The 14581-nt window shown below is 38.4% G+C and overlaps 1 protein-coding gene across 2 annotated transcripts in view; it reads left to right on the top strand.

Moving 5' to 3' along the window:
• The window catches only part of LOC107164809 (zinc finger protein basonuclin-2-like), an 81131-nt gene extending 67064 nt beyond the window's left edge, over nucleotides 1-14067 (top strand). For both annotated transcript variants that reach the window (XM_015512768.2, XM_015512767.2), the window contains exons 5-6: nucleotides 8616-8854; nucleotides 9617-14067. In XM_015512768.2, coding sequence (XP_015368254.2) covers nucleotides 8616-8854; nucleotides 9617-12631 — 3254 coding nt within the window. In that variant the 3' untranslated portion in view covers nucleotides 12632-14067. The remainder of the gene's footprint in view (nucleotides 1-8615; nucleotides 8855-9616) is intronic.
• The last annotated feature ends 514 nt before the right edge of the window (nucleotides 14068-14581 follow it).

The raw sequence follows: 14581 nt of genomic DNA, 5'->3' as shown, positions 1-14581 counted from the left end.
GTGCTTGATGTATATATTGCAGATCCGTTTCGGGACGGGCGTGAAAAATTCCGCTTCGGTTTCACGCGATGTCGCACTGCGGTCGTCATCGGGTAAACAGTCTCTCTTGTCCTTAAAAAAATCAAATTAAAATAACGCGGTGGAAAATGCTCTTCGACGCTTGTACTTAGGTACACGCATATATATACTAAAATGAAAAAAATCACAAAAAAATATCTGGACAACGGGACTCGTCACACGCGGCGACGGTATAGGTAAATAATAATAATAAAAATAATAATAATATCAAAGAAAAACAGACCATTGCAGTACATTATTATTATTATTATATCGTCGTCGGCGCGGCGGCGTATAGTTCGTCAATCGATTAATTGATCGCTTTTAGACGGCCATTTGAAGGTTCATTTGTTTACGAAATCGTGCGGAACCGCTGCCGGTCACGGTTTATTAGGCGACCGCGTCCACCGCCGCTCGATGACCGCGCCGCACACATTTACACGTTCTTATAAACACATAATGATAATATCCTATATACCTATGTATAATAGGCGTAAATTATATATACATGACGACTATTATATACACTGCACACACTCCGCCGCCGAACAGACTGTCGGAATAAGCCATATAAAATACACAAGTGAGATGGATAAACGTATATATACTATAAATAATAAATATATACATATGTATAAGTAATATATATAATTTATATACGCGGAACACAAACCAGTCACCGTCTTTTTCTCTGTCTCTGTTACCGCTGCGGACACAATGCATATTATTATTACAAACGTGGTTTTTTGCTTTTTTTTTTTCGTTGTTTACCCTTCCGGCTAACCGATTTTCATTTGTGTATAATTTCGTGTTGCTAATTGATGCAGTCGTCGTTGGTCGTTGCTACAGCCGCGATAAGTCGTTCTCACGCCGGCCATCAACCATCTGTGCAGCATTATAATATTATATATATATGTATATATATATATATAGGTATACATTATATACTATTAAACGTCGGCGGCAATTTAATCGGAAACGACAAAAAAAAAAGAAAACAACGAATTTGATATTCTTCGCTGGCGAATAACCGGAAGTATATGTGTAATGTGTATAAAATGTAAAACGTCGCGGGATAGAAAATGTTTTCGCGTACTTATTATATTATATAGTTAAATTCGCATCTCAAGGGCGACGACGCTCGATTTATTCACGGAGTGGGGGATCGCACGTCCTTGGCCCGTCACGACGGCAATTCCCAAAAGATCTTTTTCCTGTGTGTATTATAATAACTAAAATTTATCTACATGTACACATATTATATACACACACACATATATATATGATGAAAATTTAAAATATTCTTTTTGCTCTAAAAAAAGGCGTTGTATGTGAACTTGCGCGTTACATATAACATATTATATTAGGTTTCCACGATGTTTCGACGATTATGTACGACGGCTGGTGTACAAAACGTTGGGTTTGCCCTTTGATGTGGCTGAAAATACAACCCCCGCGGCGGTGACAACGACGAGCCCCCGGTTTAGAAACGTCGATGAGCAACGGACGCGAAGGGGTGTCATTTTAAATTACTTCAATTGCCCTCGGGCCAGCATTGTCATCAGCAAAGAGACCTTTGTTATGGAGCTCATCGTCGCCGTTTATATAAGGCCCTTTGGAATTTACATTTTCAATTATTATTAACGAACCCAAGACGCCACTTTTCAAATACCATTATACATAATATTATATATATATTTATATATAAAATAAGTTCGAACCGCACATATTATGTTTTCGATTATTATATTATACATTTGTGTTAAGTTTTTTTCTGTCATTTACCCTCGTCGACCCTCGCAAACTAAATTTGTCAGAGGGCCACCAGCCAATTATCCATGAAAACCAATTATTAACCATACTTAAGTATAATGCTTATATAGTGTATTAACATATATACATAATAATGACATAATATATATGTGCACTGTGCAGTTATATATAGGTTATTATTAAAATAATGCTACCGCAGCATCACTCGTATACAAGGTTATGACAGATCAGGTATGAGCTAGTACTGCAGTACATACATAAGTCGACAACGAACTTTAAGCGCTGCACGACCGTGGGTTGAAAATACTTAAACATCTGTACAATATTATATTATTATTATTGTGATATATATTATTTTTTGTGTGTAATTCGCGTGACATAATAGATATTGAACCATTTATTTGAAAATGTTCTATATATTATATAGCTAGTGCATATTTGTCGTAATAAATGTATAACTGTATTATACTTATTACGAATATAGACCTATTATAAGTACATAGTGACAAGCAAATACTTCGAGGTATATTGGTATATAGGTATATCTATATAATATAACCTATAGGTATAATATATATATATATATCGTTTGCTGGTAGATAATATATATCAAACGGCTCAAGTATAATAATATGCATGTATTGCATATTATTTTACGACCGGCAGCTTATGTGTGTCGAGTGATCTATAAAAAAATTACACGAGTACTTATACTTGTGATGATATAGCAGGTACTTTACTATAATAGTTACTAGCATATTAAATTCGCATGTTTTTCAAATCGCAACTCTGCTTTGTCGTCGCCAGGAGATGGTATATATTATTTTAATCTTTGTTCGACCTTGGCGATATATATAGGTGTACCCATACTTATACTACTTGACCGTTGACCGACGCCATCACGTATAGTTAATAAACATACACATCGTAATTATATATATATATATATATATAGCTGCTATATACGCATGTACGTATGAAACAATCATTTTTTATTTTTTTTTTACAACACCGATGTATATACATCTATATAGAAACGTATAACCTATACGGTATGTACCTATATGTACATATATTATATACGCGACTTATTATTATTATTATTATTGTTTCGGTTGTATTTCAATTATTTTTGCTCGCGCGCGCTTCTTCAACGATTTCTCCATCATCATATAGCAACGTGTGTAGTCTGCATATATATACCTCATATTATAATGATACACATAGAGACTAGATATGTATCCATACGTACCTATACTCATCATATATATATATATAGTTACGTCTAACGAGGGCGCGTTTATCGGCCGTTATCCCGTTTTAACCGCGTCGTTTTGACTATGTATAAAGTTTATAAATATAATAGGTACCTATAACTATAATATTATATGAAACATATACATTTAATATATATAACATAGTATATATACAATAGTTTGATAATTTACATGACTTCAGTGGCGGCATACTATATACCTATATATATATTTACTATTTTACTCTTATACACACACACACACAGAATCAAAACGACTAAATTTGCATACATTATTATATCCACTGTCGCCTCCGGGTCACGATGGTCGTTTTACGCGTCTGCAGATGCAGTGGATGATGCCTTCAGGCCAGCGCATTGACATTCTGTGTCCAATGTAAAATAATAATAAATTTTCACTCAGTCATGACGCAGTGGCATTGCATATCATATATAATAATATAATACAATAATAATAATCCTCTGAATAATATTCCTGCACATCAGCACCATCATTATCATCGTTACCATTATATATATATATAGGTACACCTGCACAATTTTGTTGCCCTTCGTGATGTTTTAATATATACCTATAGCAATCTAAAACTTATGTGAAACTCTCAGAAATGCGAATAAAAACAAACACATATTACATAGCTATAGGTGTAGATACTGCAATGATGCAGACACAGCACAGAGACGCGCGGTCATATAGTATAGGGTGTGATGACATTCTATAGTTTGGTGCATTGTGCAACATAATTATGGTTATATTTATAGGTAATATTATATAGATTACAATATATGTAATATTATAGGTAATAGGTATATAATGTATCTATATTATATATTTCGATTATATATTATGATATATACTGCCTGTATATGGTGACGTACAAAATACCTTTGATTTTTTTTTGTAATATATCAACTCGAAAAATAGCTGAGTATATATTATTATATAATAAGTATATATATATATATATATATATATTAGGTACACATATACCTAATATAATATTATAATGTCTATAGGTACTTTAAAATAAAACGCAAATTGGGCGTCTCTCCGTGGACGATGGGAAAAACGCCGCCTCCACCGCTAAAGCACGCACCTCATTTGCGGTTCTCTTGCGGTTCGCAAGCGGACCGCAGCAATCCGACAATCCGACTTGGTATATATCAGTAGACATTCTATATGGGCGCGTAATGTCGTAATTGTAATAATACGTCGTGTGTGTAATTTTTGTCCGTGAGAAAACGAGGCGTAAATATAGGTACAAGCATATAATACGCGTATATGTGACCGGTTTTATAATTTCGAACTATATTTATATAGTTAGCTAGGAAAACAGCCTCGATGAGGGCTGTGAACTGCAGTCTACAGGACACTAGGTATATATATATATATACATATATCGTTCGTCGCTTCACACATAATATTATATCACAAATAATATAACCTATATATATATTCATATATAGATATATTATGATAATGATAATATTATAGGTGTTGTGGTCACATAAATATATACATGTATATTGTATACCTATAAGGATCGATACGTTTCTCTTCTATATGCCTAAATCTATATAGGTACCTGCATGTATATTAGTGGGTTATATATAATGTACGATTTGTGATCGCTAAAGGAAACACAACTGCAACTATATATGCATATATATTTGTGATTATCGTATTCCTATAGATAGGTATTTATATAATTGATATAAAGGTATATTTCCAAGCTAAGAGAAAATTATCTAATACTATATAGGTATAATATAATAAACTTATGCTGACACAGAAATATTTGTATATAATATGGATTATTAAAGCGCGAAATATTATTTAAGTTATATACCTATATATATATAGGTATACTAAAAGATCTACGAGGCGTTCCAGCTTCCTATAATTACCTATATATATGTATATATACCATCACTGCATATAAAAATACTTAATAATGTAACTAACGTAAGTGATGTATATATATATATATATATATATATATATATATGTATGTATATGGTGGGTATCTACCTTTATATACCTATTCTATACATAGTAAAATACAGCACTGTGTACCGACGCAATCAAAAAACGGTCGTTGTAATAACGTAATTTTTCTTTTATGAAATATCGTTCGCGGCGTCTTTTTTGTTGTATATGACAGGAGCAGCAGATGTTTGGCGCGTCCTCTTATATATACCGACACCGTCCGTATACCGATGGGAAAAATGACGATCGTTTGCAGTTGTGTAAAAAGAAAAATACAATTTTTTTTTTTAAAACTTAGGTAATATACTCTCGTCATATAACATAATCTCATATCTATATGTTGATATACGTCATACCGGTCTATATACATAAACACGCAATATCTCAGGTATATATATAATGGCCCTGTTACAAGATGTTTCGTGAATACGAACAAATCGCCATTTTTTCCGGCACAATCGGACCGAATGTTTTCCTTTGTACCGCGTCTACGTGTATTCGTCATTATGTATTTGTATAATATTATGTAGTCTTCGGATGATACGGTGCGGTGCGTCGTGTGTGTCACTGTCGTCGTCGTCGTCGTCGCCGGTCGGTGGGAGGAGATTTGTCGCAGCTCGGTGGGCGGAGCGCCGGCCGGTGGTTGACACAGCGTATGACACGGCCGGCCGACCAATGAGACGCGACGCCGCCGACGGTCGACTACAGTGCCCGGGGGACCGTTCGGAGACAAACGGCGCACGACAATAATATTATACGATACAATATTATAGAATATAATATAGTCGATATCGGGGACCCCTCGGCCCCAACCAATAACAAATACGGTGGCAGAGCAATCCTCGTCGTCGCAAACGCTGTGTAGCAGCTGCACACTTTATTATTATTTTTTTTTTTTATTATTATCATTATCCGACGTTCGTACATTATAATATCATCGTCCTCGCGCCACGGATTATTATTTATATTTTATGATAATAATACGAAAATGGATCGACGTCGTATGTATAGATATAATAATATAATAATAATAATATAGAAAACGCGTTTTTATTATTATTCCCAAAGGGGGTCGCTTGTTAAATGCGTGTGATGTGCGTGGCAGTGTACTTGTGCATGGCCCGTATTATGTTCCAGTCCCTTCGCGATCGCGAGATATATAATATCGTACCTACATGTATATTATATTCTATATATAAGCGCTCTCCCTCGGACCCCCCTCTCATCCACCGATCACAGTCTGGTCGCCATTAGCACATTGTGAGACCGATGTATATATATATAAATACACATCATGGTACATATATATCCGAGTACTCATGTGTACGTGCGCGATGTAGTCGTCGCGTCATTGCGCGTGCATCGTCGAAAACCTTAAAGTGCATATTATTATTATATATGTACATATATATACTTACATATATACGATATACGCACCACTCGGTAGATTATTATATACGTTTTCAACAATGACGAGACGAATATAATGACTACACCCCCACCCTACCACTCTCACGGAGTGCAGGACCCACTATGCTGCAGCAGTATATGTGTATTACGCCGCAATCGCGGCTGACGAGCACAATGCGCGCTATTAATATATAATAATATACGCACCGGGAATCAGCCCAGAAGTTTTCAATCTCTTCGCGCTCGACTATATTTTGTATAAAAAAAACTATATATATGTGCATGATGATGTGTATATAAACGATGGATATGAGCCGCGCACGTAATATATACGGTTGACAGGTTTCATAATATCAGAAAAATACGCATTTAATCACTGCGCTCGCTGCTTCTGGCGGTCTGCTGCACTCCATCACCGACCGCTATATGACGACGAGTAGACGAGTAGTCGGTTTTTAAATTATAGACATGTAGGTACATCTTCGTTGTATTGACTATATACGTAGATATGTATATGTGTGTACTGTGTATAGTAATTGCAGTTCATATATATACCTATATATACCTATATATACATATATATATATATATATATATAGGTACTCTAGGGCTGGCAATCGTTATTAATAATCATATGTGCCATCCGATCGTTTTCTAACACACAAATATCTACCTATAAAACATAGGTATATATAGTATATGTTATATAAAGTATGCACATACATTCCTCATAGGTATAATATATAATATCTATACATATTATGTATAGATTACTATAGTATAAGTATATAACTACGATATTGGACAAATGTTGTATTCGACGAATATATTATAAATGTCTTTGTATATAAAAATAATATATTCTTGACAATAATGCTAAAATTATCCCACATAATATATAATATATAGCATCAGGTACCTATAATACATTACAATCATTCGTTGATTCATGTCTTCGTGTCTTGTCGTCCGTATATAATAAACAATATATTATATTATATTATGTACAATATATGTGCATGCCTACACAATCTGTATTTAGTGTAAGTCCTGCTGCAGTCATGACGACAGCCATTTTGAAATCAAATTCTATGATTCGGCACTTATAAGTATATATATATATATATGTTGACAGTAGGAGGGGGGATTTTCCGTGGTGCAGTATACGAAAAAAATGTATTATATGTAACGATATAAGATATAAATAAGTCGAGGCTTGATCTTTTTGTGTTTTAACAATAACAGTAGGTACCTATATATATATACCAGTATACGGCTACATTATATTGTATACATATTATACATAATATATAATATATATTATATATATAACAACAGGAAATACGATCAGAATATTTCAATTGATAAGTTTTTTCTCATTATTATTAGTTAACTGATACTGCGGCGCTTCATTCCAGTTGGATTGATTTTGGGACCAAACGCAATCTAACGGTCGAACGAACCGAAATACGCAATACATATAATATGATCGGTTGTCAAATTAAAAAAAAAATCTATTGTTAGCGTTCGTCGAAACGCCACCGTGCCGCTGAAAAATGTATTATTTATATAATATAATAATATTATATTTAATAACTGGAGCCCATTGTGTATGCGGTGAATAGGTCAGGTAGAAAATGATGTCTAGTCCCTTTTTTTATATAAATATATATATATATATATATATATATATATATATAAGCCACGGGAGAATATCTGTACCACATTGAACAGCGTTCATCATCATCAATCCCACGGGTGTTTCATTTATTATTATATTGTGTAGATACTTCAGGGTAATGATCGAAAAAGATCTATATAGAGGGATCCTTACCGTCATCATCTTTGTTGCCGTCATCGTATATATAGGTTTGATATCATATATATATGTATATGTCGTTGAGACCCATATGTGTAGATGGTGCAAACTGCAACCGCCTCTTTACTAATAATTAATTTGATGATGTAATATATAATAATGACTATTTCCTGTGTGCCTACCTATAATATATTATTATAACGTTTATATAAGTTATTATAACTTGTAAAAGTCAAAATGTATCAAATAAATATTTTTAACGAATATATGTTTATTTTTTTGTTCAACAGCTCTTGACAAGTTGGGATTTGGTGGAGCTTCCTTGGGAAACGGAGCTGTGGAACCCATTCAACCAAACGTGGCTTTCGACATCGCCAGTTTAGTGTTATATGGCTGTCAGGCCCTGCCGATAAGACTTAAGATCTTGTTAGATCGATTGTTCAGCGTTCTCCGTCAAGACGAAGTGTCCGCCGTTCTCAGAGGGTTCGGTTGGACGCACGAAGACTACGCCAGAGGTTATATACTTCAGGTAATGTGATGGTCATAATAACTAATACACATAGTTATAATATATATAAAACATTTACAGCGTGCGTGTGCTTATATATATATAAGCTTGTGTGTATGGTCTGGACGGTAAAAGGGTTAAACACACAAAAACGCATCGATAGGTTCCTAATGAACGACCAAAACGACCCTATATCACTGTTTGTTTTTGGGGTCGTCCGTGGCGTTGGTGGATACGTGACGTGAACGTCGTGTGAAGGGCTTGGGATAAACAAACCGACCCGAAAGGGTTGTAGTAATTTTATGTAATACATGACTCGTATCCGTAAGTTGACTTTCTCTCTCTCTCCCTCTGTTATATATATATATATAATGTGTTACTTATAGTAATGGATGATTGAATTACATACACACACGCACACATGAGCGTACATTTAAAAGTCCCTGGGGCTAGCTGTCTTGCGAATATACGGGGCTAAGCATGTTATTTCGTTAACTATTGTTTTCACCATGGCCACTGACGGTCATTACGCTATGTGCCTCAGGCAGGCGTTAAACTCAAGAATCAGACTCCGGGGATTGACAATTGGCACGAAATATAAAAACAATTTCACGTTTTACTCGATACCTTTATACATAGAATATACTTAGGTTATTATTCGATCAACTTTTTGATGCACACTGTATGTTAATATTATAAATATGTTGCCAATAGATGTTGGCTATTTAATAATAATTAGGTATATTGCGGTTTTTTAATGTTATTTTAATTTTATCGTTATAGGAACCACTCGGCGGTGGAATTTTGGAACGTTGGAATATATGTAGCCCGGAAGAAGAGCCGCTTGTGCTGCAACAGTTTTTGAGATTCGGTGAAACTCGAGCAGTTACACAGCAATTATTGTTGCATGGCTTAGGTGCGGATTTTCGGGCTCTACCAGCCCTGGAGACTGACATGAAACGATTAATGGAACGCCAGAAACAACAATTGAATAATGATCACAAGTCTGGATTTGACATTAATAAGTTCCGGACACGGACACCTCCTCCGCAATCAATACCAATGCTGCCGCTGCCACTACCACAGCTTCCACCACGACTTCAACTAGGAAGTTCACCACCATCACCACCAAAACCAGCGTTCGGGTTCGCCAAGCCACCCGGTGGACTACCGATGTTACAGCCCCCACCAGTCGCCAATAATGCGTGTAATGGAGCTGGTTCACCACCCGCCGGTAGCCCTACCAGCAGCGTGTCACCACTCAACAAGCTGCAAAATATGCAGCCCTTTGACTTCCGGAAGATGCAGTCAGCTGCATCTGGGTTTGGCAGTGGAAAGCCTGTGCAGATCCCCTCTGGCCGAAGGTCAAACAACTCATCGGCTGACTTATTACCACCGCCCCCACGCCCAAGCCAGCAGCAACAACAGCAGCAGCAACAACATCAGCAGCAACAGCAGCAGCAACCACAACAAAATGACTTTAACAACAAGTACGGACCACCTGACAGTTTGGCCGGCAGTAGTGATTTCGGCTCCGAAGACGGTGATGAAGAGGAAGAAAATTCACAGAGCGCATTGAACCTCAGCAAAGACACTCCTCTGAAAGCATTACGTCCTCACCGGGGCCACATTCGCAAGACTCCGCAACCATTAAAGAGACAGTGGGGTTCGGCGGGACTGCCCTTGAATTTAGGCACTCAACTCATCAACCCAGCTACGGGCAAAAAACGCGTGCAATGCAACGTTTGCCTGAAGACCTTTTGCGACAAAGGAGCACTGAAAATTCACTTTTCCGCTGTTCATTTACGCGAGATGCACAAGTGCACTGTAGACGGGTGCAACATGATGTTCAGCTCAAGACGTTCTCGAAACCGGCATAGCGCCAACCCTAATCCCAAACTCCACTCGCCACATTTACGTCGAAAAATCTCACCACACGACGGACGCAGCTCACAAGCTCACCACCCAATGGTTATAACTCCGCTACAGGCATCTGCTATGAACCAACTGGCGTTTGGGGCATTTCCACTGTTGGCCGGTGGTGCTGACTTAAGAGCCACCGGATCCAAACACAGTTCCGCGTCGGGCCTGCACCTGGCCGAAGAACTCCGCCGCTCGGCTGAATTTTCGTCAGACAACATGGATGAGTACATGGACGACGAGGAAGATGGCATCGTTGTGGACGGCAATGCCGTTGACGACGACGAAGACGACTCGGAGCACCGGAGCGACAGGAGCTGCAAGCGGATGTCTGAAGAATCCGAAGATGACGGCGGCAGCACGGCCGCTGAACCGCAGAACAACCACCATCACCACAACAACAACAACATAAACAACGACAACAACAATGATCGGCCACCCATAGTAGCCATTAAGAACGTTCACAAGCGAAAGAGCATGAACCCGACGAGGTTCGCAGCCGCGGCCGACCTCAGCGACGAAGGTATGTCTTGCACGGACGATTACGGTTCGGTCCCGTCTCCAAAGGACAACAACAACGACGTGAAGCCTGTCGCTTGCAAGCTAGAATCCAATCTGACCGACGATGACGACGGTTGCTTGAACCTGAGCAGAAAACCATCATCACCCAGCCCAGTGACGGCGGGGGATGGTGGTGTCGACGGTGATGCAAGTGGCAGGAGATCAGCGTCGGGAGGAGTTGGTGGTGGCTCAAGGGATTCACTGCTGTCCGAAGAAGACGATGGTCTGTTGGAAGACGACGAGGACTTGGATGACGACGTTGACGACGACTTGGATTTGGACGACGACGACGAAGACGGGGACGACTTGGACGACTGCGACTCTGACAGTGATGGTAACCACCGGGTGTACGGCGTGTTTGAGAACGGCAGGTTCGTGGCCACAGACGACGTGCCCGTGGACAAGGACAACCCGCGTGCGTGTACGGCGTGCGGTAAAACGTTCCCTAACCACTTTGGAGTCAAGTCCCATTACCAGCGTGTGCACCTGAAACTCATGCACAAGTGCGTGGTGGACGGCTGCAATGCAGCGTTCCCGTCTAAGCGGAGCCGGGACCGACACAGCTCCAATCTGAACCTACACCGGAAACTGCTGTCCACGTCGTCGCCATGCTCGTCGACGGAACCACCTCGGCAACAGTCCCGTCACCGTCAGCCGGCACCGCTGCCGATCCAGAAACAACCACATCAGCCTCAGGCCCCACTGGCGCCGGCACCGCCTGCACCGTCGCAGCAACACCCGCAGGCCCAGCCGGCACCTGCAGTCACCAGCAGCAGCGCCGCCGCCACGGCGGCCAACATCATGGCCGCTGCGGCCGACAACCCGTACGGCATGCACGCCGAGTTCCTGGCCCGGTTGTACGCCGATTCGCAACAACAGTTCCAGGCGTTCGCGGGTGGCAACGGCCTGATGCAGGTGCCACCGCAGTTTGCCGGCGGCGCGCCCGTCGGTTCACCGTTCAGGCACTTGCCCGCCGCGGCGGCAGCGATGGCCATGGCGGCCGCGGCCAACGGCTGCAGCACGTCACCGCCATCCGCCGCACGGCTGGTGTACTCGGCCGACGAGGACCTGCCTCCGGCGCCCGACAAAGAGAACGGCAGCATGTACGCGTGCCGGTTCTGCAGCAAATCGTTCCCCGACAAGAACGGCATGCGCGAGCACTACGAACAGCTGCACATGCACGAAATGCACCGGTGCAAGGTGCCCGGGTGCGGTATGGTGTTCAGCTCGCGGACCCGGCGGAACGCTCACGTGGAGAACAGCCACCAACAGCAGCAGCCGTCTCTGTCCGCCGGGGCGCAGGCCGCCACGTCGTGACCTCGACCCTCGCCGCACCAGCGTTTTCCCGTGCCGCCGCCCTGGTGGTGGTAGACGCCGCACGGGCGCGGTAAACTATATATAATAATATAATATTATATTTATTATACGATACTCTTATATTGCTCCCAACCTGTCGATGTGTCGCTCGTCTCCCGCCTACTAATTTATGTATAACATATTTTATTATCATGACGTAATATCATACTCGATAGTCTGTCATAAAATGTTTTTTTAATTTTTGGTTCTAGAGCTATCTGTACGCATATGATAATATATATTCCATGTTAAGCCACGTAACCCCGCCGCACACATTTTACTTAAATCATTTTTATTTTCGTTGTGGTGCTCAAGTCAAACGATTGACCTCATCGTCGTCTGTGGTGTACGATATAATCATAGATGTGTGTGTGTGTGTATCTGGTATGTTTTTATCCTATACTCATATACTATATTATTAAACGATCTGACTAATTATGTAACGTGTCCCCGCCACCCTCAACCCCCCTACAGTTTTACGAAGCGAATTTTTATTATATAAACTTTATTATATTATTATTATTATTGCATATATGTATACGATGTATGAAAATATGTGATTCATTTTTGTTAATGTATATTTATTATAATATTTACTATTATTATTATTACGATTTATATATTATTGTAAACGATTAATATATCGTCGTGGCTGTTCTACTTAGAACGTTATTATTATTATTTTTTTTTTTATCGTAGAATACAATTCATTATTATAATATAATATTATTTAGAAAAAAGTAGAGAAAAGTTCGCGTAAACAATATACGACTATTAATTTTAATATATACCTACTGTGTACATTGTTTTTACATATTAAAGGTTGTGTTTGAATATATTTATATATATCATATAAATCTAGTGAAATATCCTTTTGTAAATAGGTATGAGTAGTTTTTTTTTTTAGATACGTTATTATCTTGTACTACGCAATATAACAACAATTGATAGTGAGTTTTTAATTATTATATTATTGTGTATAAAATATGTTTCGTTTTTACACGTGATACGCGTTATTCGTCATTGCAGTCGCCGTGCATATGTGTAAATATTATATATTATATTATATAATACGTCATAGGCATATTATACAAACATTGTAAGTTATAAATATACACGCGTGTGTGTATATATAATTATGATACGCGTAAGCATTTCTCTCTCGACTTAATCAAAAACAAAAACAAAAAAAAAATGCAAAAAAAATATCTGATATAAGAAATTTGATAATATTTACTAGTCCTTATCTTTTAGAGTGTATTTTGTAGGTACGGCAATATTATTGTAATAATAATTACTTTGTACGTTTGACAATATATTATTTTATATATTGTGCGTACGTTTTTGTGCAGTGTAATTGACAAAAATATATATTATTATTATTATTATTATTATTACTATTATATACAAGTGTTTATTTTTTATCCTTTAAAACTCCATAAACCAATAACATAATTTATTGTCGTATCGGTATATACATATCGATGATACTATTTTTATATCGGTGCCTATATAACCTGCTTACAAAATGTATGCTTGAGAGTTGTTGCTTATATTATCGATTCGAGTGCATTTCAAGTGCAAGTCACATAATATAATTATTGTGTAATATTATTATATTACATTGCCCGGCAAACGGATGATGAGTCTCGTCACTTTGCACGTAACAGGTTTATTGTTCGAATATCATACTATACCACTGCGTACCTACTATGATTTATTCCCGCAAAAACTCAACGGACGTTTTGGGCGGAGAAAAACTCGTTTTATAGATAAAAAATATATGCAACTATGTTGGTACACAACAGCTGCATATACATTATATACCTACGTAGGTACTTGTAATAATATTCACATAATAATTTTATAAGCTGCGTGTGTGATGACGACCGGAGTGGTTACCTATATAAT

Source organism: Diuraphis noxia, unplaced genomic scaffold (genome assembly GCF_037042655.1).
Source record: "Diuraphis noxia isolate RWA-SAM2 unplaced genomic scaffold, SU_Dnox_SAM2 contig0003, whole genome shotgun sequence".
Taxonomy (NCBI): Eukaryota; Metazoa; Arthropoda; class Insecta; order Hemiptera; family Aphididae; genus Diuraphis; species Diuraphis noxia.
Note: the sequence above shows the minus strand (reverse complement) of the source record. Positions and strands in the feature narration are given on the sequence as shown.